This window comes from Crotalus tigris, unplaced genomic scaffold (assembly GCF_016545835.1).
Source record: "Crotalus tigris isolate CLP2741 ecotype Arizona unplaced genomic scaffold, ASM1654583v1 scf7180000020772.1195989, whole genome shotgun sequence".
In the NCBI taxonomy this organism is placed as follows: Eukaryota; Metazoa; Chordata; class Lepidosauria; order Squamata; family Viperidae; genus Crotalus; species Crotalus tigris.
This window is the reverse complement of record NW_024098171.1, coordinates 239,035-264,675: the sequence shown is the minus strand read 5'-3', so window position 1 is coordinate 264,675 and position 25,641 is coordinate 239,035. Positions and strand designations below refer to the sequence as shown.

The 25,641-nt window shown below is 45.8% G+C and overlaps 1 protein-coding gene across 2 annotated transcripts in view; it reads left to right on the top strand.

Moving 5' to 3' along the window:
- Positions 1 to 25,335, top strand: part of DNAAF9 (dynein axonemal assembly factor 9) — a 113,623-nt gene extending 88,288 nt beyond the window's left edge. Inside the window, exons 37-38 of one of the 2 annotated variants that reach the window (XM_039368364.1) lie at positions 1,650 to 1,779; positions 25,317 to 25,335. In XM_039368364.1, the coding sequence (XP_039224298.1) occupies positions 1,650 to 1,762 (113 nt within the window). In that variant the 3' untranslated portion in view covers positions 1,763 to 1,779; positions 25,317 to 25,335. Of the gene's footprint in view, positions 1 to 1,649; positions 7,866 to 25,316 lie in introns of those variants that run through there. The other variant, XM_039368363.1, reaches the window with a different exon arrangement.
- The last annotated feature ends 306 nt before the right edge of the window (positions 25,336 to 25,641 follow it).

Sequence of the window (25,641 nt, the reverse complement as noted above, 5' to 3'; positions counted from 1 at the left end):
AAATCCTATACCATTTCAGACAAATGGCTGTCCAGTCTCTTCTTAAAAACTTCCAGTGTTGGGGCATTCACCACTTCTGGAGGCAGGTGGTTCCACTGGTTAATTGTTCTCACTGTCATGAAGTTTCTCCTTAGTTCTAGGTTGCTTCTCCCCTTGATCAGTTTCCATCCGTTGCTTCTCGTCCTGCCTTCAGGCGCTTTGGAGAAGAGCTTGACTCCCTCTTCTTTGGGGCAGCCCCTGAGATATTGGAACACTGCTATCGTGTCCCCCCCTCGTCCTTCTCTTCATTAAACTAGACCACAGGTCAGCAACCTGCGGCTCCGGAGCCGCATGCGGCTCTTTGAGCCTTCCCCTGTGGCTCCCAGCCTCCTCTGCCTTTGCAGAGAGAGACAGAGACAGAGAGAGGCAATTGCACTTCCCTGCTTCTCTCTCTCTCTCTCTCTCTCTCTCTCTGTGTGTGTGTGTGTGTCTGGGTGTGTGTGTGTGTGTGTGTTGTGTGTGTGTATGTGTAAAAGAGAGTGCACTCACAGTGTTCTCCGAGGAGCTGAAAAGCTTTCTGGGCGGAGCTCCTCCCTTTGCTGCGTCTCTGAAGGAAGCAGGAAGGGCAGGAGAGAGCTAGCTAGCCCAGCTAGGCTGACTCAGGAATTCTGGGAGTTGAAGTCCATGAGTCATAAAAGAGACGAGGTTGCCTTCCCCGGAGGTTGTTGGACAACAGTTCGAAGCTTGCCAGGTGAGCAGCAGATAGGAGGGGGGGGAGAAAGAGAGAGAGAGAGAGGGAGAGAGAGAGAGTGGGGGAAGAGGAGTGGCAGACCAAGGGCAGATAGAGAGGGAGGGAGAGAGAGACCCTTTTGACATCTAAAATGAAGATAAACTGCATATATCCTTTTTTTACCTTTGTGTGTATGTAATTTTATTCTCTTAAAGCATTCTCTTGGTGATCATTGTTTTAATAGTATGGATATTCCCAAGAGTCATATTTTTATTTTTATTTTTAATGTGTGTGTGTGTGTGTGTGTGTGTATACACATACACACACACACACATACACACACACACACACACCTATAATAAAGGTAAAAAAGGATATATGCAGTGTTATCTTCATTTTAGATATCAAAAGGGTTTTGCGGCTCCCAGTGTTTTGTTTTTGGTGGGAAACGGGTCCAAGTGGCTCTTTTGAGTGTTTTGGGTTGCCTACCCCTGAACTAGACATCCCCAATTCCAGCAACCGTTCCTTATATGTTTTAGCCTCCAGTCCCCTAATCATCGTCGTTACTCTTCTCTGCACTCTTTCTAGAGTCTCAACATCTTTTTTACATCGTGGTGACCCAAACTGGATGCCATATTCCAAGTGTGGCCTTACCAAGGCCTTGTAAAGTGGTATTAACACTTCACGCGATCTTGATTCTATCCCTCTGTTAATGCAGCCTAGCACTGTGTTGGCCTTTTTGGCAGCTGCAGCACACGGCTGGCTCCTATTTAAGGGATCGTCCACTAGGACTCCGAGCTCCCTCTCAACTTAACCAAATTCTCGCTTAGCAACGTAAATCTCAGGCTTAACTCTGGTCATAAAGTCAAGGACTACGCTTTAATTGTTTCTCAGGCTCTTCCCGGAAGCCCTTTTTTCCTCCTTAACACTTTCACCCCAGTGATGGACCAGTTCATGAACGATTACGTGGAAGAGGCGAACCGCGAGATCGAGAAATACAACCGGGAGCTGGACGAGCAGGAATACCATGATCTGTTCGAGCAGAAGACCTAAGCCAGGATCCCCGTGCGGTACAGACAACCCCCCCCCCCAGAGACCTTCTTTACCTTCTAAACATTATTTGTCACCAAGAAAACACCTTTTCACCTTTGCTAGATTTACAGCTTTTGTTTTTGTTTTTTCAATATTTAAGTTGCATTCACATTAGGCTGGCACCTGAAAATGTGATACGGTCCAGGAATATTTGTGGGGGGGGGGCGTATTTCCAAATCTGTGCCAAGGTGGGCTTATTGGCGGAAAATCAACGTAGGGATTTATTTTTTGTTCTTTTCAAACGTTTCCAGAGCTGTATTTCCTGTGTCGTCGAGATGGTCCTGAACGTTGCTTTTCTGACGTTCCCCAAAAATGCCTTTGTGAGCGACGTAATCAGGGTCTGTGATTGTCTGCGTGTTCCTGAGGGAAACCCATCTGACGAGGCTATGGGGTGATTTGGGCTGATAACCCGAACGCGAGAAGCGGGAGGGATGTAAATGATCTTAAGAGCTGCCTCAAGCCAACATTTCATGGTTTGAAGATGTTCCTAAAGCGAGAAACGGGGGAACATGCCTACTTTTAATGATTGCTACTAACCAACATGGTGGTGTGGTGGTGTTCCCAAAGTGAGAAATGGGGGACACAAGTGACCTTGACAGTACCTCAAACCAACATCTCGTGGTTTGAAGATGTTCCTAAAATGAAAAATGAGGGAACACAGATAATTTTGACAGTGCCCCAAACCAACATATCATGGTTTGAAGATGTTCCTAAAGCGAGAAATGGGGGAACATAGCTGTCTTTAAAGACTGCTACTAACCAATATGGCGGTTTGGTGGTTTTCCCAAAGTGAAAACTGAGGGGATACAAAGTGATGGTGCCTCAAACCAATATCTCATGGTTTGAAGATGTTCCCAAAGCGAGAAATGGGGGAACATGCTTGTCTTTAAGGACCGCTACTAACCAACGTGATAGTCCGGTGGTGTTCCTGAAGCGAGAAATGAGAGAATACAAATGATCTTTAGATCTGTTCCAGACCAACATTTGAGGGTTTAAAGATGTTCCTAAAGCAAGGACTGAGGGAACACATCTGTCCTTCAGAGCTGCTACTAACCAACATGGTGGTTTTGGTGGTGTTCCCAAAGCGAGAAATGGGGGAACACAAATGATCTTAAGAGCTACCCAAACCAACATGTAATCATGGTTTAAAGATGTTCCTAAAGCAAGAACTGAGGGAACACATCCGTCCTTCTGAGCAGCTACTAACCAACATGGTGGTTTGGTGGTGTTCCCAAAGTGAGAAATGGGGGAACACAAATGATCTTAAGAGCTACCCCAAAACAACATGTAATCGTGGTTTAAAGATGTTCCTAAAACAAGAACTGAGAGAACACATCTGTCCTTAAGAGCTGCTACTAACCAACATGGTGGTTTTGGTGGTGTTCCCAAAGCGAGAAATGGGGGAACACAAATAATCTTAAGAGCTACCCCAAACCAACATGTAATCGTGGTTTAAAGATGTTCCTAAAGCAAGAACTGAGGGAACACATCCGTCCTTCCGAGCAGCTACTAACCAACATGGTGGTTTGGTGGTGTTCCCAAAGCGAGAAATGGGGGAACACAAATGATCTTAAGAGCTACTCCAAACCAACATGTAATCATGGTTTAAAGATGTTCCTAAAGCAAGAACTGAGGGAATATATCCGTCCTTCAGAGCAGCTACTAACCAACATGGTGGTTTGGTGGTGTTCTCAAAGCGAGAAATGGGGGAACACAAATGATCTTAAGAGCTACCCCAAACCAACATGTAATCATGGTTTAAAGACATTCCTAAAGCAGGGACATATTTGTCCTTAGGGACTGCTACTAACCAACCTGGGGGTGTTCCCAAAGTGAGAAATGAGGGAACCCAAATGATGTTGACAGTGCCTCAAACCAACATATGATGGTTTGAAGATGTTCCTAAAGCGAGAAATGGGGGAACATAACCAGATAAGTTACTGTCCAACAGAGTGGCTTGGCTGGTGTCCCTAAGCCATGAAACGAGCAAATACATTGGTTCCTACGAACCACTGCTAACCAACATGGCGGCTTGCTTAGTATTCCTGCAGCGAGAAATAGGGGGAGCCCAATTGATTTTGAGCCCAAACCAACATTTGAGGTTTTGGAGACATTCCTCAAGCGAGAAATGAGGGAACATAGCTGTCCTTAAAGGCTGCTACTAATTAACCTGGCAGCTTTGCGTGAGATTCCTAAAGCGAGAAACGGAGGAACACAAATGATGTTAGACAGCTGCCCCCAAACCAGCAAGTAACAGTGTGGAGACAAGTACAAAATAGAGTATATTTGTAAATTTGAGCAGCGGAGAAGACTTGCGTTCATAAAGAATGCTGGAAATTAACACATTCTGGTTTCTAAACTAGAAAACTGGGGGAACGTAAATTCTTGAGAGCGCCCCCAAAATAGCCTATGATGGTCTTTGAACTATTTTGCCCCCCCCCTTAAAGTATTCCGTGGAGCTGCTCCTAAGCAACCGAATGAGATTGGCAAGCAAGGGTCCTAATTCTGATAAGAAATTCCAGCTACTTCTTAAAATGCTGGACGTGTTGAAACAAAAACAGATCTGTCCATTTTGGGCTGAAAAAAATAATAATGGATCCCTAAAATGTTTTGAGAAGAAAAACCTTTGATGCCGTTTGACGCTTACTTCTTAGGTTGATTAATTCATTCGTTTTTTTTTTTTCCTGGAAAAAGAATCCAGGTTGATCTGCAACAGCCAAGCTTTGGAAGACTTTATGCTGGCTTCTTAACACCTTAACACCTTTTTTTTTTCCAAACTCCGTAGCATGTCTGCAAGGAATAAAGTGATTTCCTTAGAGTGGAAAGCTTAGCGGTTCCTAATTCAATCCCTCTTGTAGACGAATAGAGTGTCCTTATCAGAATTGTGAATTTATCTATGCATGGCTGTAACCTAGTTAATCTTCAGATATAACTGATAGTGCCTGGTAGGAGTAACATAGCTAGGAATTGTTTAGGATGGAGCAGGGTGAATGGAAAGTCCATGTGGCTGTAACAGGTGAAAAATTGGGAGGTGTTTTGGGAGATGGGCAGAATTGTCCTGCGGTTGCAATGTGATCCTCGCCGTTTTTACTGGGAATCTTAGTGCCGCTCTTAGCGCAAAATGCATTGCAATCCCAGAATTCTTCCCACTTGAGATTTGTCTCCCAAACTGGGACATCCAGAAAGGGTGAAAGATCCAAATAGGGCAATCCTCAAAACACCTCCGGCTTCTCCAGTGCTTCCTATGGAAAACCGATGGAGAATTTTTTTTCACCCGCCCGGCCACATTTTAGGGAAGGCTCCTCTCGCTTAGCATAGTTTATTGAATGATCCGCAAAGCCATATATCTCGAAATAACTTTGTTGCTACCCAGCATCTGAAAGCAAAGACAAAGGCAGCGTAACCTGATTTGTCTTCGCTTCTGCGTTGATTAAGAGAAGTAGGTTTTAAGTGCAATTGTTAATGAATGAAGTAGGTTTGCAGAATTGAAGCTCTGCTGAACTCGGAAACACACAGGAGGTCCTGCTTAGGAGAAAAAAAATCTCCAAGGCTGTGTTTATCAAGCTTGGGGACTTTAAGATGGCTGGGGGATTCTGGGAGTTTAAGTCCACCCATCTTAAAATCCCCAAGCTTGAGAAACACTGCTCCATGGACCGCATTAAGCACAGTCCTTTATCCACACAAACCCTGTGGGTGTGAAGCCAACACAACAGTGTCACCGTGTGCCTAACTGCTCCGAATTTCATGCCCATTAGTAGACGGCTCATGATGCTTCTTAGGACAGCTATCATCCTATAGCACACAGTTCCCCTTGCACAGGAAACTTTTCCTGCTTATTGGACTTCACCCAGTATCCATCATTCAGCGACAGGCAGAAAATAGCCCGAATCCCCTCTGATTCTTGAAGCTCAATCAGATGCTCCATTTCTGCATTGACAAACAACGAGGGTTTTTTTTAGGGTGCTTCGTCCATGTGCCTCTCTGGGAGCCCCACTGGCGATCTTTCCGAGGGCCACTTGCTGTTGTGTGTGTGTGCGTTGCGTTAAAAGTCATGCTTGCGCCGCCGAGTCAGCCGTTTAGCAGAAGCTCAAAGCGAAGAGACATTAGAGAAGGATGTATTCTGTACTGCATGCAAAATAGAAGAAATTCTTTTTTAAATAAATAAATCACCGTATTTTAGATTCAAAGCCTTTCACCATCTCGGTACGATGTGAATAATTCTCTCTTTTTGAGTAGGGACCTTTGGTTGGTTGGTTGGTTTCATTACCTCAACTCGGTTGATCTTGAACTGTGATTTATGATGATGAAACGGGATGGGTGGGGTGGGGAGGAATTAAATAGCCAAAATCATTTCTGAAACTGTGATGACGAGGATCCTGTCCCGAGACATAACCAGTGCCTTGTTTTGCGGCGTTATGGATAACCGCCGCCCGATCTGGACACCTGGGTGACGTCCCGGTCCTTAATTCTCGTACCCTCTTTTGAAGGGGAAAAAGAAAAAAAAAACCATTTGGTGAAAGGACTCTGAACTTAGCGAAGCATATTTAGCACACGTCTTTAGTTAGGTTCCATTGGGTGTTCTTTTAAAAGAACGAGAATCTCAAACTCTTTGAGGACTGAAATAAATAAATAAAAATGGAATAATACTTGATCCTGTCGGGAATTTGAAGGCAATTGGGCTTTTTTCCCCATCAGGAATTGCTTCAACAGACCGACAGTGTTTTTATTAAGGGGCGGGGGAGGGGGAACTAATTGTCTTTATTTTATTATATATAGAAATATATATTTTAAGGGGAAGGGGAACGGCAGGGCTGTCAGGCGTTTAATCGGGGAGGGATGGCCAAGAAAATTAGCCTGCTGTTTTACAAAAACACACCACAGAGACACACACAAACACTGAAAAGCAGCCCTCCGCGGCTGCAAACACTCCCCATCCAAAGTGCTATTACGTGATTCCTCGGGCTATCGCAGCTGTCCGGCTCAAACAGCGCCGAACCCGGGAAGGTTTGGCTCCCTCCCATTTGGCGGGAGGGCCAAAGTTGAGTCCTCAAGGAGTTTCCGTGCTTGCTGACTTCCCATGTAGCCGTTTGTGTGATTTTTATTTTATTTTTTTCCTATCAATATGAGGATGAGTGTGGTCAGAAATCGCTGAAGTTATACGGGGAGGGTGGGCGGGGAGGGTGGGCAGATTGCAAAACTTGAGAGATTGACACGCTTACGGTCCCGTCCCCCCCAATTTTGCTGCTGGGATAAAAACCAGGGAGAACAGCCGGAAACGGCTGACTCTGGATCGGACACCTCTGCCGTTTCGTTCCAGCGGACGGGGCAAATGCGAAAAAAGGTTTTCGCCAGACGAAACGGCACCGATGCTGGCGGGCAGCTTCTCCTTTTGGGTGACCAAGAAGCCTTGCCAAATCCAGCCAGCGCCACCTCCCAGACCCCCCCTTCTCCTCTTTTCGACCCAAGCCCCTCTCCCCCCCACCTCTATTTTTCAGCAGCATCAACTGGGGGCCTTAAGCGTCTGAAATTTTTATTTTTCCTGAATTTTGCACAGCTGATAAGCTCTACGAATCCCCTCTGGGTTGTTCGGGGATTAGGGGAAGGATAAGACATAAAACTGTGAGTTGTTTGGAACCGCGTCGCTTAAATCTACTTTTAGACGATGAAAAACGTACCTCAGAAAACTAGTACGAAACCGGTCTTTGTGCCCTGTTGTAACCAACTTCGCTAACTCTGGTTTGTTTGTTTGTTTGTTTTTAACCCGGTGCCAAAATGGATGGTTTCCTACTAGTTTTCATCGCGTTTGCAAGACTCCGTCACATGTGTTATTTTTTACAAACTCTACTGTAACTTCAGTTAAACTGAAACGCGTGATTGAAGCTTCGGGCTGATTTGTATTTATTTACCACCACTTGATTCCGTAAATATATATAAAAAGTAACTTCGGCCTTTATTTTTGTATTATTTTACACGTTTATACTGGCTGTTTGTGATTTATTATTTTGTACAACCTGTAACCTGGATGCGATTCTAAAACCCAATAAATTATATTCATCCAGTCAGATGAAAGGGTTAGTGTTGTTTTGGACTTCTTCCACTTGAATTATTTGTCTGTTAAAACGGCATTTATGGACCTTCCAAGATCCAGCCTTTTGAACAGGGACGAGATACGTAGAATTATAGGGCTGGAAGGGACATCAGGGGTCTTCTAGTCCAGCCCCTTGCCCAACGCAGGTGTCCGTATACAACCCAGGGCAAATGACTGTCCAATCTTTTCTTATAAACCTCCAGCGATGGATATCCCAAAGATGCTTTTTCAGGGGTCAGCTGGATTTTCTTGTTTTCCTCTGAAGACATTTCACTTCTCATCCCAGAAGCTTCTTCCGCTCTGACTGGATGGTGGGGAAGGGAAGGATTTATACTCCTTGCAGACAGCTGGTCATTTGCCTCCTTTTAGCAAAATGCAAACTGTGGACTTTGTGGACCGCTGGTTTGAAAGAGGGGGTGAAAGAGGCCACCTGTGTCAAAATTGAACAGCCCCTCCCTCAATGGAGGGGGAGGGACACGACACCACCCATCTCCCATCAACAACACGGTCCTTTCCGCAGTTCCAAGAAGGCTCCACAGCCATTGGCACCACTCAGATGACCCTGAGGACACAGATAAGCCTCCAAGTGGCCTCAACGACTCTCAGAGAGAGTACGAACGACCAGATGACTGCAAAGCATATAAATCCTTCCATTCCCCCACCATCCAGTCAGAGCTGAAGAAGCTTCTTGGATGGGAAGCGAAACGTCTTCAAAGAAAAACAAGGAAGTCCAGTTGCCTGCTGGAAAAAAGCAACTTTGGGACAACCCAAATCTGGAGGGTGGAGAACCTCCACAGATCTTCAGCAATGGAGCCATCACGACTCTGGGAGGTAAAGCTGTTCTTTGCTTGGAAATTCTTCCTTATTTCCAGGTTGCTTCTCTCCTCCCTCTGATGATTTTTCCATCTTTTTGTTTCTTGTCCTTCCCCTCTGGTGCTTTGGAGAATAAGTCAGTCGCCTCTTCCCTGTAACAGCCCTTCAAGGATTGGCAGATGCTGTTGGGTCCCCTTCAAAGCCTTCTCTTCATTAGGCTAAACCAGTGGTTCTCAACCTGTGGGTCGGGACCCCCTTTGGGATCGAACGACCATTTCACGGGGGTCGCCAAACAATGGAGTCCGCCATTTCCCCCCCCCCCCTTTCCTTAGCTGTGCTACTCCCTTTTATTCTATTGGCTTTTGAAAGCCAACAGAATAGACTCTCTTGAATAGAGTCTAATTCTATTGGCTTTCCAAAGCCAATAGGAATTGTCCAGGCTGTCTCTGCCCTGCTGAGCCCGCCAAAAGTCCCATTCTGCAAACGGTGCTGCACCAGTTGAGTAGTCCTCGACTTACGACCGGTTGAGTAGTCCTCGACTTACGACCGGTTGGGGGTCGCGGCATTAAAAAGGTTGAGAACCACTGGGCTAAACATATTTAGCTTCCTCAATCATTCATCATATGGTTTAGCCTCCGGGCTCCTAATCTCCTTTGTTACTTTTCTCTACATTCTTTCCCGGATCTCAGCATCTTTTTTTTTTCTACCGTGGTGACCAGAACTGGACGCACTAGTTCAAGTGTGGCCTCACCAGTGCCGTGTAGAGTGGGCACTATCACTTCTTGTGATCTTAACGCTGTCCCTCTGTTGATGCAGCCTAGGACCACGTTGGCCTTTTTGGCAGTTGCCTCACGCGGCTGGCTCATAATGAAGTGATGGTCCACCAGGATCCCTCGATCCCTTTCACCGTTGCCACTCTTGAGCCAGGTACCACTTATTCTGTTTCTGGGTATTTAGTCTTTCATGCCTTAAGTGCAGGATCGTACCCTCCCTCCCCTCTTTCTTGTTCTCTGTTTCTCCCTCTTTCTCTCTCTTTTCCTATTCTTGCTTTCTTCCTCTCTTCCTCTTCCTCTTCCTCTCCCTTTCTCTCATTCTCTTTCTCCCTTTCTCTCCCTCATCTCTTTCTCCCTCTCTTCCTCTTGCTCCCTCTTTTTCTCTTCCTCTCTTTTTCTCCCTTTCTCTCATTCTTTCTCCCTCTTTCTTTCTCCCTTTCCCTCTTCTCTCTTTTTCCCTGCCTCTTTTCCTCTTCTCTTTCTCCCTCTCTTTCTCTTTTTCTCTTTTTCTCCCTTTCTCTCATGCTCTTTTCTCTTTCTCCCTCTCTTCCTCTTTTTTCCCCTTTCGCTCATTCTCTCTCCCTCCCTCTTTTTCTCTTCTTTTTCTCCCTCTCTTCCTCTTTTTCTCTTTTTCTCCCTTTCTCTCATGCTCTTTTTCTCTTCTCTTTCTCCCTCTCTTCCTCTTTTTCTTTCCCTTTCGCTCATTCTCTCTCTCCCTCTTTTTCTCTTCTTTTTCTCCCTCTCTTCCTCTTTTTCTCTTTTTCTCCCTTTCTCTCATGCTCTTTTTCTCTTCTCTTTCTCCCTCTCTTCCTCTTTTTCTTTCCCTTTCGCTCATTCTCTCTCTCCCTCCCTCTTTTTCTCTTCTTTTTCTCCCTCTCTTCCTCTTTTTCTCTTTCTCTTTCTCTCATTCCTTTCTCTCCCTCTTCTCTCTTTCTCCCTCTCTTTCTCTTTCTCTTTCTCTTTCTCTCCCTTTCTCCCCTCTTTCTCCCTCATATTCTCTTCTCTCTTCTCCTTTCTCTCTCTCTCCCTTTCTCTCCTCTTTCTCCCTCTTTCTCCCTTCCTTGTTTTCTCTCTTTCTCCCTCTCTTCTTTTTTCTCTTTTTCTCCCCTTTTTTCTCTCATGCTCCTCTATTCCTCTTTCTCTCACCCCCCCCTCTCTCACACACACACAAAACCTGGTTCCCAGCTAGCCAGCTTTCCCAGAGCGCCTTTATCTCTTGCGCAGAAGTAATGAACTGCCAAGCCCGTTGTTAAAATGCTATTGTGGCAGTTTCTGCTAAATTGCAGCGGGAGATAAAGGGATGCCAACGAAGCAGAACTGGAAAGCACAGGCTGGGGGACCTGGAGCAGACCCCCTCCTTCTCTGGCTGCAAGATAAAACAGCGCCGTACTTACCCCCCCCCCCAGCCCATTTTTTCAGTCACGACCGCTTGGCCCTTGCCGGGGCAGATGGTTACCTGGTCCAAAGAGGGAGCCACTGGTTTGGGCAGAGTCTGGGAGCAACCTGAGCACTCTAGCCGCAGACAGGTATCAAAACACAGTAAATAGGCAAGTGGAGCAATCAACTATTGGTTTTAAGAGCCACACGTCCGGCGGGGGCTTTTTAACTCGAAGCACGCAGGAGAAGGACCGGCAGAGCTTGAAGGTGGAGTCAAGAAGGGAATCAGTCTGGAGTTGTTACATTCTCACAAGCGGAACTGCATCCAACCCCTCTTGAATTCCCGTCATTCTCACCTAGTGCCAATTTAGTGCTGCCCCTCAGTTGATTAGACGGTTGGGTGCAGGCCCGAGCAATACATCCGCTTAACTGGGACTTAACTGTGTGGTCCTGATCCTTCGTGCCTGACAGAGCCTGGGACAGAGACTGACTTTAAGGGACGGGAGGTTGTGTGAATGGAGCCAGCAGCTAGCTTAACCATAACTCAGAACAAGTCAAACTATCCTTCCTTCCTTCCTTCCTTCCTTCCTTCCTTCCTTCCTTCCTTCCTTCCTTCCTTCCTTCTTTCATTTCTCCTTCCTTCCCTTTCTCCCTCTTTCATTCCCTCCCTCCTCTTCCCTCTCTTCCCTTCTTCCGTCCCTTTCCTTGCTTTCTTTGTTTATCTCTTCCTCCTTTCTTCCCTCCCTCCCTCCCACTCTCCCTTCCTTTCCCTTCTCCTTCTTTCACTCCCTTCCTCCTCTTCCCTCTCTCTTCCCTTCTGTCCATTTCCTTGCTTTGTTAGTTTCTTCCTCCCTCTCCTCCCTCCCTCCCTCCCTTCCTTCCCTTTCTCCCTCTTTCCTTCCCTCCCCCCTCTTCCCTCTCTTCCCTTCTTCCAGCCTTTTCCTTGCTTTGTTTGTTTATCTCTTCCTCCTTTCTTCCCTCCCTCCCTCCCTCCCTCCCTCCCTCCCTTCTTTCCTTCCCCTTCTCCCTCTTTCACTCCCTTCCTCCTCTTCCCTCTCTCTTCCCTTCTTCTGTCCCTTTCCTTGCTTTGTTAGTTTCTCCCTCTCCTTCCTTCCTTCCTTCCTTCCTTCCTTCCTTCCTTCCTTCCTTCCTTCCTTCCTTCCTTCCTTCCTTCCTTCCTTCCACTTCTTCATGAACAGAGCGATTCAGCAGATACTTGAGCCCCCAAACAAGGCTCTGTTGAAGCAGGTACAATGGGGACAGGAGACCACCAGGAACATACAGCATCCCCGAAGCAGCCGATGACCCCACCCACACGAAAACACGACAGGTGAGCCAAGCTCGGTCTGACGGCACCTTCGACTTCTTAAGCAAGCAGGATCTGTGCTGGTCTCTCGGGACATGGCCAGAGAAGAGCCAAAAAAATGAATGTCTGCCTCCAGCTCTGTGACCTCAGATTTTTATTCTTAAGTACAGGTAGTCCTCAACACCGTTGAGCCCAAAACTTCTGCCGTTACGCGAGACATTTGTTAAGTGAGTTTGCCCAATTGTGTGACCTTGTCACTGTGGGCAAGTGACTCACCGCAGTTGTCAAGATGGACAGTGATTAATATTTATGTGTATTTATATATAAGGGTGTAGGTATATACATATGTTGTTTATAGCATGTTTATATGCGTGTTATGTGTATACTTTTGAGAGCAAACAACAGAATTTCATTTTTAATGTGTGCCAGTGTGCCCACAGTAAAAAATCACAATAAAGGTTATCTATCTATCTATCTATCTATCTATCTATCTATCTATCTATCTATCTATCTATCTATCTATCTATCTCTATCATCTACCAATATCTAGCTATCCATCATCCATCCATATCTATCCATCCATCTATCTACCTACCTACTTACCTACCTACCTACCTACCTACCTACCTACCTACCTATCTATTTATCTATCATCTACCAATATCTCCATCTATCTATCTATCCATCCATCCATCCATATCTATCTATCTATCTATCTATCTATCTATCTATCTATCTATCAATATCTATTCATCCATCCATCCACCTATCTAAAAAGAATGAAGAAGAATGAACAAAGAGGAAGAAAGCTCTTCCAAGCTCCAAAACAGAAGACGAAGGAATCACCTTTGGCATGCATCCAGTCAGCCTGCTTGCAACCCAAAATTGCGATGACAACAGCACAATAAAAACAGTGGTGGAAAAAGCAGCTAACCATTAAAAGCACCAATGAACCTGGCAGGGCCAGAAATGGGAAAGGCTGAAGCATCTGAAAGCTGAACCTTTGCAGTGGGCCAAGCGATTCCGGCACATTAGCAGAGCGATGTTCAGTACAGCCTCCAAATCTCAGGGCTGTGATGTTATCTCCAAATTGTCAATGGATGGGCGAGTGCAAAGAGCTGGGGAATTAATTCACTGCTGGAGCAAACTACCGCGGAGTTGAAGAAATCTACACCCGGCATTTTGCAGGCTTCCTCCCAAAGCAGGGCGTCTCCAAACTCGGCATCTTTTAAGACTTGCGGATTTCAACTCCCAGAATTCCCCGGCCAGCATGTGGGGAAGTCCACAAGTCTTAAAGTTGCTGAGTTGAAAGAGCTCTGTTTGTTCTGTCCCAGCCTACGTGAGTCCTTGTTATGCTCAGAAGGAGAAACCCTTCTTCCAAGAAACAGGCAGAAACCGCAAGAAAAAAAAACAGCCCCTTTTATTCTCACAGACCTGAGTCAATGTCCAAAGCAAACAAACATAATCCACAGAAACTCGAACCTCAACACAAACGGTTGCGTTCAGCAACCAGCACCTCCCACCCCTTCCCTTTTATAATTCAGCCAAGGTATGGCTTCCTAATGCTTTCTCCTTTGCCTTTGGAGCCGCCCCATTGCATTCCTCTGTCCTACTCGCTTCTCTTACCTTCGCATTCGTGCATCCGGGATTTGTCCCAGTTGTTCTTCATCACTGTCCAACTCAGACTCCCAGCACAGCTGCGTCTCAGCTGTAGAGGAGCCAGGCTCCTCGTCCGGCTGTAAGTCTTGGAGCTCCTCAGAGCCTTCCTCTGATTCTGATGTCACTCCAGGCCCCTCCTCCTCCTCTGATTCCTCAGACTCAGCTGCCGGGTCCACTGGCTGGCGAGGAATCACAACAGTGGGGAAGTCCACAAGTCTTAAAAGTTGCCGAGTTGGGGGAGTCCTGTTCTAATGCAACCTCAATCGGAGGGAAAGCGTACTTGGCCCACTTTGCAGGGGTGGAAGTTTTTTGGGGGGAGGGGGTGTCAAGAAAAGAATCTAGGACAACCCTCCACGGCCAACTCACTGCAGAACAAAAGTTACCCGAATACCCAAGAAATGGTGGAACAGAATGAAAGCAAGGAGGGACAAAACGCAGTGGGAACCATAAGGATTAAGTTGTGTTTCAAACTCTTTTAAATAAATAAATAAACTGGAATCGTTGAATTGTCCCGCGGCGAGCTGGCCCATTCCAGTCGAGAAAACAGCTGGAACCAAAAAAAAGGTCTTTCCTGACAGGTGGTCCCCGAATTGCCACCCGGAGCCTGCCCGTCCCAGTTTGTGATCAACCCGATTTTAGGACCTTGTGGCAGCAGTTCTTAAAGCAAACCGATGATTTGCTAGGAGCGCAGTTTTGCCCCAAAACGGAAGAGCAAAAGCGTTGTAAAAATGCAACCCATGAATTGACACTGCAGTAAATGTTGGCCTCGTTGTTGGATGTTTCCAGTTCGGTCACATAGCTGAGGAAGGAAGGAGCCCGGCAGTCGTACGTTCGAATCGGGGTGGCAAATTAGCCCCAAGGCAGGTCCGTCATAATTTCAAACGACTGGTCGTTAGCCAAGGACTATCTGTAGTTGTTATCTGGGTGATAAGTAGCCCCAAGGCAGGTCCGTCGTAATTTCGAACTGGACGTAAGTTGAGGACTGTCTGTAGCTGCATCACCCGGTGAGGGAACCCACACAACAACTTGGCCGTGAGCTCCATCCGCCCCCTCTTTCCATTCCTTTACCTGAAGATTATTTAGATCAGTGGTTCTCAACCTGTGGGTCGGGACCCCATTTGGGTCGAACAACCATTTCACGGGGGTCGCCAAACAACGCAGTCCGCCATTTTCCCCCCCTTTTCCTTAGTTGTGCTACTCCCTTTTATTCTATTAGCTTTTGAAAGCCAATAGAATAGACTCTCTTGAATAGAGTCTAATTCCATTGGCTTTCAAAAGCCAATAGGAATTGTCCAGGCTGTCTCTGCCCTGCTGAGCCCGCCAAAAATCCCATTCTGCAAACGGTGCTGCACCAGTTGAGTAGTCCTCGACTTACGACCGGTTGGGGGGTCGCGGCATTAAAAAGATTGAGAACCACTGATTTAGATTTATTTCAAGGCTGGTTGAAAATAACTCAGCAGTCCAGCAGAAGACAGACAGACAGACAGATAGATAGATAAAGAGAGGGGGGGGTGAAATAATTCTATATATATATATAAAAAAATCCAAAACCTATTTGCGACTCTACTTTTCAATAATCCTGACCGAAAGAAGATGGAACGAGACATGTCCTTTGCTTCAAGCGATGTGAAGAACATACGGGGAGTCCTCCACTTATAACCTTTTGTTTTAAGGGACCGTTCCAAGTTACAACAGCGCTGGAAAAAAAGTGACTGCGGTTTTCGCAGTTTTCCTTCCCAGGCATCGAAAGTTGGAGTGAAGACACGATAAAGAGGGAGACAGAATGAAGCATCCGGCTGGACTGCATTGGTTTTGTTCTGCGGGTGCTTTTCCACTGAAAAAGAATAACAATAAAGTTGGAATCTAGGCAACCTCCTGCTCAGGCAGGAGAACCTATACCAGGGGTAGGCAACCTTGGCTCTCTTATGACTGGTGGACTTCAACTCCCAGAATTCCTGAGCTAGCATGGCTCAGCTTGGAAACCTCTCCCTTTCCCCTCAGCGTGGCTGGCTCAGGAATTCTGGGAGTTGAAGTCCATGAGTCATAAAGCAGCCTAGGCCTAGGCCAGAGGTAGGCAACCTTGGCTCTTTTATAACTGGTGGACTTCAACTCCCAGAATTCCTGAGCCAGCCAACCTGAGGGGAAAAGGAGAGGTTTCCAAGCTGAGCCATGCTGGCTCAGGAATTCTGGGAGTTGAAGTCCACCAGTTATAAAAGAGCCAAAGTTGCCTACCCCTGGCCTATGCCATTTTGGACAAATGGCTGTCCTATCTCTTCTTAAAAACTTCCAGTGTTGGAGCATTCACCGCTTCTGGTGGCAAGCTGTTCCACTGGTTAATTGTTCTAACTGTCAGGAAGGTTCTCCTCAGTTGCAGGTTGCTTCTCTCTTTGGTTAGTTTCTTATATCTCTCTCTATATATATCTATATATATATACGTATCGCAGATATATAGATATACAGATAGATCGATCGATCGATCGATCGATCGATAGATAGATAGATAGATAGATAGATAGATAGATAGATATAGATATAGATATAAATAAAAATATATAGATATACAGATATATAGATATCATGAAATTGATAAACAAAAACGATCACCAGGATAATGGTGATCGTTTTTGTTTATCAATCTCACGACATGTGTATACCCGGGTTTCGTGTTTTTTATATTAGTAATAGTAGTAAAGTTGGAAGGGACCTTGGAGGTCATCTAGTCCAACCCCCTGCTCGGGCAGGAAACCCTACACCATTTCGGACAAATGGCTGTCCAGTCTCTTCTTAAAAACTTCCAGTGTTGGAGCATTTACTGCTTCTGGAGGCAGGCTGTTCCACTGATTAATTGTTCTCACTGTCAGGAAGTTTCTCCTTAGTTCTAGGTTGCTTCTCTCCTTGATGAGTTTCCACCCGTTGCTTCTTGTCCTGCCTTCAGGTGCTTTGGAAAATAGCTTAATTCCCTCTTCTTTATGGCAGCCCCTGAGATATTGGAATACTGCTATCATGTTATTATTAAGGACACACATACACACACACACATATATATATATATATCTTAAGTGGGGTTTTTTTATGATGCACCTGGTCGGCCCAAATAAGGGAAGAAGAAATGAGAGCTAAGGAGCTTGAAATAGCTATACCAGCTTCCTGTTAACTCTTTGTTAGCAATCCAAATTTAACACACACACACACCATACACACATATACAGTAGTGGCCAAAATTGTGGAAACCTTTGGAGAAAAGTGTATTTTTGAGGTTTGATGGCTAATAACATTACTTTTTTTTGGAGTTGTTGTTAATTGCGAAGTTGCGTCCGACTCATCGCAACCCCATGACAACGCTTCTCCAGGTCTTCCTGTCCTCTGCCATCTTCTGGAGTCCATTTAAGTTCACGCCTCCTGCTTTTTTGGAGTAGTACCATAAAATTATATATCAACGGAAAGATAATTTAATCAAGAATGTAATGCAACAATGTTTGTTCAATTATCTGCACTGTATTCTATGAAATGTTATAGCCAAATAACCAGAAAAAGGAAGCACAACTTGCTTAGGTTGATCTCAGGTAGTTTTCCTTCATCCGATTGTAGCCAATGAGCAGGAGTGTTTAGAGAGCCAATCAGGTGTCATCTTGTCTTGGCCATGAGTCAATCAGATCACAGTGGGATCCAGTGATTGATGTCACATATTGAAGCTGAGAGGAGGACATTGGTCAGTGTGTTGTGTGATCTCCATCAAGTCGGTTGGGGTTTTTTTGCGTTCTTTCATTTTGTGAGCTCGCAAAACGTAATAAAATTAAAGTGATGGTGCAAAGAGTTGACTGGTCGCCCAGAAAGCGATATAAAATAGTATTATCAAGTGAACAAGGCTACAGTTATAAAGAAATGAGAACAAAAATGGGTGGAAACTTAATCAAAGGTGGCATTTCTCCTGTATACTTTTCCAAAAAAGTTTCCACAATTTTGGCCACTACTGTATACATACACACAGACCTACACACACATATTTTTGCGTATCTCTGAACTGCTTTTATTTTGTTCTGCAGATGCTTTTCTGCTTAAAAAGAAAAAGTGTATACACACACACACACACACACATTTTGCATATCTCTGACAGGTAAAAATACCTGCGGGGGCAGAATCGGGCCTCCTTTGACACAGCACTTAATCTTTCTCGGAACAATTTTGCGATAAGCATGCAAAGCCATAAAACTGTAGGAAGAAAGGAGAATGTGGACATCTATGGTATGTGACGCTGCCTGTTAATGCTTCCCTGGTCACACCATGCCGTTGTTGGTTTTTCTATCTGTGGTTTGTTAATAAAGCACCCTGGTTGGGATTCCCGGAATGCTAAGCCATGTTTGTAAACCAGGATGATAAGTTCTCACAAGACTTTCAGCCCAATTTATTTATGTATTTATTTATGAGACTTATATACCGCTTTAAGTGCAAGCACTCTCTAAGCGGTGTACACCAGTAAGCAATGTATATATATATTTACATTGCCCCCAACAATCTGGGTCCTCATTTTACCTACCTTGGAAGGATGGAAGGCTGAGTCAACCTTGAGCCGGTGAGATTTGAACCGCTGACCTGCTGAACACAGTCAGCTAAAGTGGCCTGCAGTACTGCACTCTAATTGCTGTGCCACCTTGGCTCTTAATAATTGAATTAACCTCTTTTTTTTCCCCTGCATTTCCAAAGTGCATTCAGTAAGGATGATCAGGGGCCTGGAGGCTAAAAGATACGAAGAACGGTTGCAGGAATTGAGTATGTCTAGTTTAATGAAAAGAAGGACGAGGGGGGGACATGATAGCAGTCTTCCAATATTTGAGGGGTTGCCCCAAAGAAGAGGAGGGGGTCTACTTGTCTTCCAAAGCAGCTGAATGCAGCAGAAGAAGCAATGGACGGAAACCAATCAAGGAGAGAAGCAACCTGGAACTAAGGAGAAACTTCCTGACAATTATAACAATTAATCAGTGGAACTCCTTGCCTCTAGAACAGTGGTTCTCAACCTATGTGTCGGGACCCCATAGGGGTCGAATGACCATTTCACGGGGATCGCCAAACAACGCAATCCACCATTTTTTCCCCCTTTTCCTTAGCTGTGCTACTCCCTTTTATTCTATTGGCTTTTGAAAGCCAATAGAATAGACTCTCTTGAATCGAGTCTAATTCTATTGGCTTTCAAAAGCCAATAGGAATTGTCCAGGCTGTCTCTGCCCTGCTGAGCCCGCCAAAAGTCCCATTCTGCAACGGTGCTGCACCAGTTGAGTAGTCCTCGACTTACAACCAGTTGAGTAGTCCTCGACTTATGACCGGTTGGGGGTCGCGGCCTTAAAAATGTTGAGAACCACTGCTCTAGAAGTTGTGGGTGCTCCATCACTAGAGGCTTTTAAGAAAAGATTAAGTCCTGCTTGAACAGAAAGCTGGACCGGAAGACCTCCAAAGTCCGTTCCGACTTTATTATTCTATATTCTTTGTTCATGCAACCAGAAAGTAACCAGATCACGGTGTTCACACAACGTAATGATGTGCCCGGAGCTGCAGAGGTAAACATCCGTTGGGAGAAGGACCCAGGTGTCCTGCTGGCTCAAGGTTCAACCAGAGTCTACCACGTGCTGCAGCTGCCCAAAGACCCCAAACCATGCTGGGTTTCCTCCACAGACCCTGATAAGAGAGAAATGCCTGGGTGGGCAGGAGGGGTCTCCTGCCCACAGCGTGCGTCTGGGTTAGGGAAAAAAATCAAGAGGGACAGGGCTTCTACTGCAGTGGTTCTCAACCTTTTTAATGCCGTGACCCCCAACCGGTCGTAAGTCGAGGACTACTCAACCGGTCGTAAGTCGAGGACTACTCAACTGGTGCAGCACCGTTTGCAGAATGGGACTTTTGGCGGGCTCAGCAGGGCAGAGACAGCCTGGACAATTCTTATTGGCTTTGGAAAGCCAATAGAATTAGATTCTATTCAAGAGACTCTATTCCATTGGCTTTCAAAAGCCAATAGAATAAAAGGGAGTAGCACAGCTAAGGAAAAGGGGGGAAAAAATGGAGGACTGCGTTGTTTGGCGATCCCCGGAAAATGGTCGTTCGACCCCAAATGGGGTCCCGACCCACAGGTGGAGAAACACTGGTTTACTGCCTCAGCACCATCTCAACTTTGTTTGACCAAGGCTTGTAAAAAGGAGCTATGGCTTCCCCTGTACGGTTGGGGATCGCCCATTCCCTGGTGGGCTGTGTCTCTACAACGAAAATCCGTGGGCTACATTTTCGCACCGATGTTTGTGAGCCTGTGGATGCCTCTGTTGGTCCCTTGTTTGAAGTCAGATGGACCGTTCCATGGATCCGTCCCTTCCTCCTTCCTTTCTCTCATACTTTTCCCTCCTTCCTTCCTTCCTTCCTTCCTTCCTTCCTTCCTTCCTTCCTTCCTTCCTTCCTTCCTTCCTTCCTTCCTGTCTCCCTTTTTCTTTCTTTCCTTCCTTCCTTCCTGCCTCCCTTTTTCTTTCCTTCCTTCCTTTCTCCCTCTTTCCCTCCCTCCCTCCCTTCATTCTTTCCTTCCTTCCTATTTCCTTCCCTCCCTCCCTTCCGTCTTTCCTTTCTTCCTTCCTGACTTCCTCTTTTTCTTTCTTTCTTTCCTTCCCCTCCCTCCTTCCTTCCTTCCTATTTCATTCCCCCTCCTTCCCTCCCTCCCTCCTTCCTTCCATTCCTTCTATTCCTTCTTTCCTTTCTTCCTTCCTCCCTTTTTCTTTCTTTCTTTCCTTATTTATTTATTTTATTTATGAGACTTATATACCGCTTTAAGTGCAAGCACTCTCTAAGCAGTGTACACCAGTAAGCAATGTATATATATATTTACATTGCCCCCAACAATCCGGGTCCTCATTTTACCTACCCCGGAAGGATGGAAGGCTGAGTCAACCTGGAGCCGGTGAGATTTGAACCGCTGACCTGCTGAACACAGTCAGCTAAAGTGGCCTGCAGTACTGCACTCGAACTGCTGCGCCAGCTCGGCTCCTTCCCCTCCCTCCCTCCCTCCCTCCTTCCTTCCTATTTCATTCCCCCTCCCTCCCTCCCTCCCTCCTTTCTTCCTTCCATTCCTTCCATTCCTTCTTTCCTTTCTTTCTTCCTTCCTCCCTCTTTTTCTTTCTTTCTTTCCTTCCCCTCCCTCCCTCCCTCCCTCCCTCCTTCCTTCCTTCCTATTTCATTCCCCCTCACTCCCTCCTTCCTTCCTTTCATTCCTTCCATTCCTTCTTTCCTTTCTTCCTTTGTGCCTCCCTCTTTTTCTTTCACCCTTCCTTTTTTCCCTCCCTCCTTCCCACCTTCCTTTCCTTCCCTCCTTCCTTCCTGCCTTCATTCTTTCTTCCTTCCTGCCTCCCCTTTTCTTTCCATCCATCCTTTCTTCCTCCTTCCCTCCCTCCCTCCCTTCTTTCTTTCCTTCCTTCCTGCCTCCCTCTTTTTCTCTCCATCCTTCCTTCCCTCCCTCCCTTCCTTCCCCCTCTTCATTGGAGTTCACCCTCCAAAACCCTAGCATAATAATGGTTTCGGTCCACTTCTGGGTTAAGCAGAAAACCACCGCCAAGCGTCTCCCACTTGGTTGTCATCCTGGGTCTTGCAAGCAGGGAACTTGGCCAGCGGTGAAGGACCTTCGGATTTCGCCCCTCGGCTCAGCAGACCGAGGCTGACCGCAATCAGCTGAGGAACAAGCTAAGCCTGACCTTATTAAAAACCCTCTGCCTGCATCTAACCTTGCCAGCTGAATAACAACACGGTTTTCCTCCCGTTAAAGAAAAGCCAAATTGATTGTCAAGGATGGGCCGAGTCAGCGTGACCTTCGTCTCCATCTTTTCATCCCTCTCCACATTCCTGCCAGCTTAGCCTGGTCCAGCAGCCAAGCGAAGGCAACCGAACGACTGAAATAAGCAATAATCCATATTATTACTCAGCGATATATCCCACCAGTCTGAAGGTAGCTTTCATACGGAGGCAGGGAGGGGCTAACTGCCCCCGCCTCAGAAGCTGGAAAAACATTTCCAAAGCCAGGGGCTGCCATAAAGAAGAGGGAATTAAGCTATTTTCCAAAGCACCTGAAGGCAGGACAAGAAGCAATGGGTGGAAACTAATCAAGGAGAGAAGCAACCTAGAACTAAGGAGAAACTTCCTGACCGTGAGAACAATTAACCAGTGGAACAACCTGCCTCCAGAAGCAGTAAATGCTCCAACACTGGAAGTTTTTAAGAAGAGACTGGACAGCCATTTGTCTGAAGTGGTGTAGGGTTTCCTGCCTGAGCAGGGGGTTGGACTAGATGTCCTCCAAGGTCCCTTCCAACTTTACTACTATTACTATTACTTAATAATGTCTCCAAGAAATCCTGGCGGTCTTCACTTGTCCAGTTTTGCAGACCAAGGTTCAGCGTGAGTAAAAAACGAACCTCAAATGATTAAAGGAAATTATGTCTCTACTTCCATTCAAATCCATTTGGACTCTTGAAAACAGTCTGGTCAGGTCCCTGCAATTTTCTTGGCAGGATTTCAGACGTGGTTTGTCATTGCCTCCTTCCTAGGGCTGAGAGAAAGGGACTGGCTCAAGGTCAGCCAGCTGGCCTCATGCCTAAAGCAGAACTAGAACTCACAGTCTCCCGTTGATTGGCCCAAAGTCACCCAGTTTTTTTTCATGCCTAAGGCAGGACTAGAACTCGCCGTCTCCTGGTGATTGGCCCAATGTCACCCAGCTGGCTTCCATGCCTAAGGCACCACTAGAATTCACACTCTCGTGATGATTGGCCCAAAGTCACCCAGTTTTCTGTCATGCCTAAGGCAGGACTAGAACTCACGGTCTCCCAGGTTCTACCCTGATAAACTGGGATACCTCAAAACAGAGAAGTGCATTTGAAGTAGATAATGCTGCCAGCGTCTGTGATTCACTTAACAACCCTAGAGAAAAAGTCATCTACAGATAGTCCTCGATTTACAACTATTCATTTAGTGACCGTTCAAAGTTACAACGGGATGGCAGGAAGGGAGTTATGACCGTTTTTCACACTTACGACCATTGCAGCATTCCCCAGGGTCACATGATCCAAATTCAGATGCTTGGCAACCGGTTCATACTTACGACGGTCTCAGCGTCCCGGGGGTGTCACGTGATCCTCCTTTTGCGACCTTCTGACGACCAAAGTCAATGGGGCAGCCCGATTCCACTTAACAGCTGCGTTATTAACAACAACTGCAGTGATTCACTTAACAACTGTGACAAGAACGGTCGTAAAATGGGGCAAAACTCGCTTAACAACCATCTCGCTTAGCAACGGAAATTTCAGGCTCCGTCGTGGTCGTAAGCCGAGGAACTACCTATAATTGGTTGAGACTTCTTAATAACGGCCTTGCTTAGAAACAGAAATTGTGTCCGTAATTGTGGTTCTAAGCGAAAAAGTTGTGTTGGGTTCATCCTTGCCGTTTCTCTGTTTTGTGTTCCTTTTTTTCCCCCGTTTTCTTAATCCCTCTGTAAATTAAACTTGTATAAAAATGTAAATTTTTTTAGCCCAGCTGTCACAGGCAGTCCTCAATTTACAACCAGTACGGTTTGTGACTGGGACTTTTTAACAGCTAGACGGTGGGCACCATTTTGACTTTTTTGACCTAGCTCCACGGAGGTCTCCACAAGGGGGGGGTGACCCTGAGGTGACCCCCCCAATCCCTCAGCAAGGGCACAAAATCCTTTGCCGTGGCTGACAGGGCCACGGGCTTGTAACAGATCCCCGAGCAGCACCTGTTGAGGCTCAGTTTGATTTTAATCCAATTCCGGCTTCGACGCCTTTGATTCCTTGGGCCAAATTGCGTCAATAATTAATTTGCAATCAAATGGGAGTTTAAAGAATTGTAGCCGGGCTGGATTTACTGCCTTTGAGCTTCAGCCTTTGGGCACTTCTGGCTGGGCAGTTCAGGCGGAGGCAGAGGAATGCTTCCCCCTTGGTTGCCGCGGAAACCGCATCAGCACCAAACTTGTGACGCTCTCCTTTTCTCAGTCTGAAATCTTTTCCCGACCATTTCTTGGTTCGCAAGAATCAAAGGCTCGGGCGAAGGTCCTAAATGCGGTCGGCAAGCCGGTGCTGTAAAGTTGGAAGTTGGCAAAAAGGAAAAATAGAATTCCTGCATTGAAAGAAGAATTCTCTGGAATGGGGGTAGGGTGGGGGGAACACTCCATCCCTAGGGGTCTTTGAGCTGTATTCCTTCCTTCCTTTCTTTCTTTCTTTCTTTCTCTCCCCTTCCCTTCCTTCCTTCCTTCCTTCCTTCCTTTCTCTTCCTTCTTCTTCCTTTCCCCTTCCCTTCCACTTTCTCTCTCTCTCTCTCTCTCTTTCTTTCTTTTTCTTTTCCCTTCCCTTCCTCTTTCTTTCTTTCTTTCTCTTTCTTGCTTTCTTGCTTTCTCTTCTTTCTTTCTTTCTTTCTTTTTTCCTTCTCCTTCCTTTGTTCTTTCCTTCCTTCCTTTCTTTCCCCTTCCCTTCCATTTTCTTTCTTTCTTTCTTTCTTCCTTCCTTCCTTCCTTCCTTCCTTCCTTCCTTCCTTTCCCCTTGCATTTTCTTTCTTTCTTTCTTTCTTTCTTTCTTTCTTTTCCTTCCTTTCTTTCTTTTTCTCTTTCTCTAACTTTCTTTCTTGATTCCTTCCTTTCTCTTCTTTCTTTCTTTCTTTCTTTCTTTCTTTCTTTCTTTCTTTCTTTCTTTCTTTCTTTCTCTTTCTTTCCTCCCTTCCTTCCTTCCTTCCTTCCTTCCTTCCTTCCTTCCTTCCTTCCTTCCTTCCTTCCTTGTTTCCTGTTTTTATCTTTGAGCTTCATCCTGGACAATGCTTATTCCTCTGTTGTCGCCTCCCTCTAGTTTCAGAGGGCTCTTCGTTTTGTCTCCCACTTCAGTGGTTAAAAGTTCCTTTATTCAGGGGAGATTAGATCCCTTTGCTTTTTGAAAGAAAATATTAAAAATGGGTGTCTTGAACAGTTTGAAACAACTTTGTTTTTTTTCATATTATATTCAGTTCCTTTCCACTTTCTCTTCTCTTCCAGGTGTTTCTCTACCTCTTTCCTCTCTTTATCCTTTTAGTTTCTTTTCTTTTATCCTTCCTTTCTTCCTCCTTCCCTACCTCCATTCCTTTCCCTTCCTCTCTCTTCCTCTCCCTTTTCTTTCTTTCTTTCTTTCTTTCTTTCTTTCTTTCTTTCTTTCTTTCTTTCTTTCTTTCTTTCCTTCCTCCCTCCCTCCCTCCCTCCCTCCCTCCCTCCCTCCCCTTTTATATTTGGATTGCATTCTTCATTTTCTCCCCCCACCCCCGCACTTATTCTTATTATGGGTCCTCTCGACTGATTACAATTTTGATTTTAATGATGTTCCCTGCACGCAGGTTTTAATTTGCTCTCTATGTTGTTTACTGCTGTCTCTTTCATTTGCTGAATAATAACAGCAGGAATAATGATGGTAATAACAAACATGTATTTATCGTCCCGCTTATTCTCTTTTTTTTCCCCAGCTCTGGAAAAGTTTGCAGCTGCTCCCGTTGATGCTGGAAGCCTCTTGGTCCACTTCTGGCTTAATCTAGAACTTTTCATGGCATCGGACAGTCTAACTTTCCGGCTGTTGCCGCGGCTGTTTATATCCATGGCCTGGATTTTGTTTCATGTAATACGAAGACAAATTAAATTAGGAAGAGACGCAGATCCCTCCCTAAAGAGAGCCCAGTTTTAGAAGAGGCTAATGGAAACCATAATCTCGCCCTGGGGGACGGGAGACGAAAAGGTGTCCTGTTAGGTCAGCTTGTTAAAAGGACTCAGGGAGCTGCAGGTCCATTGGGGGTG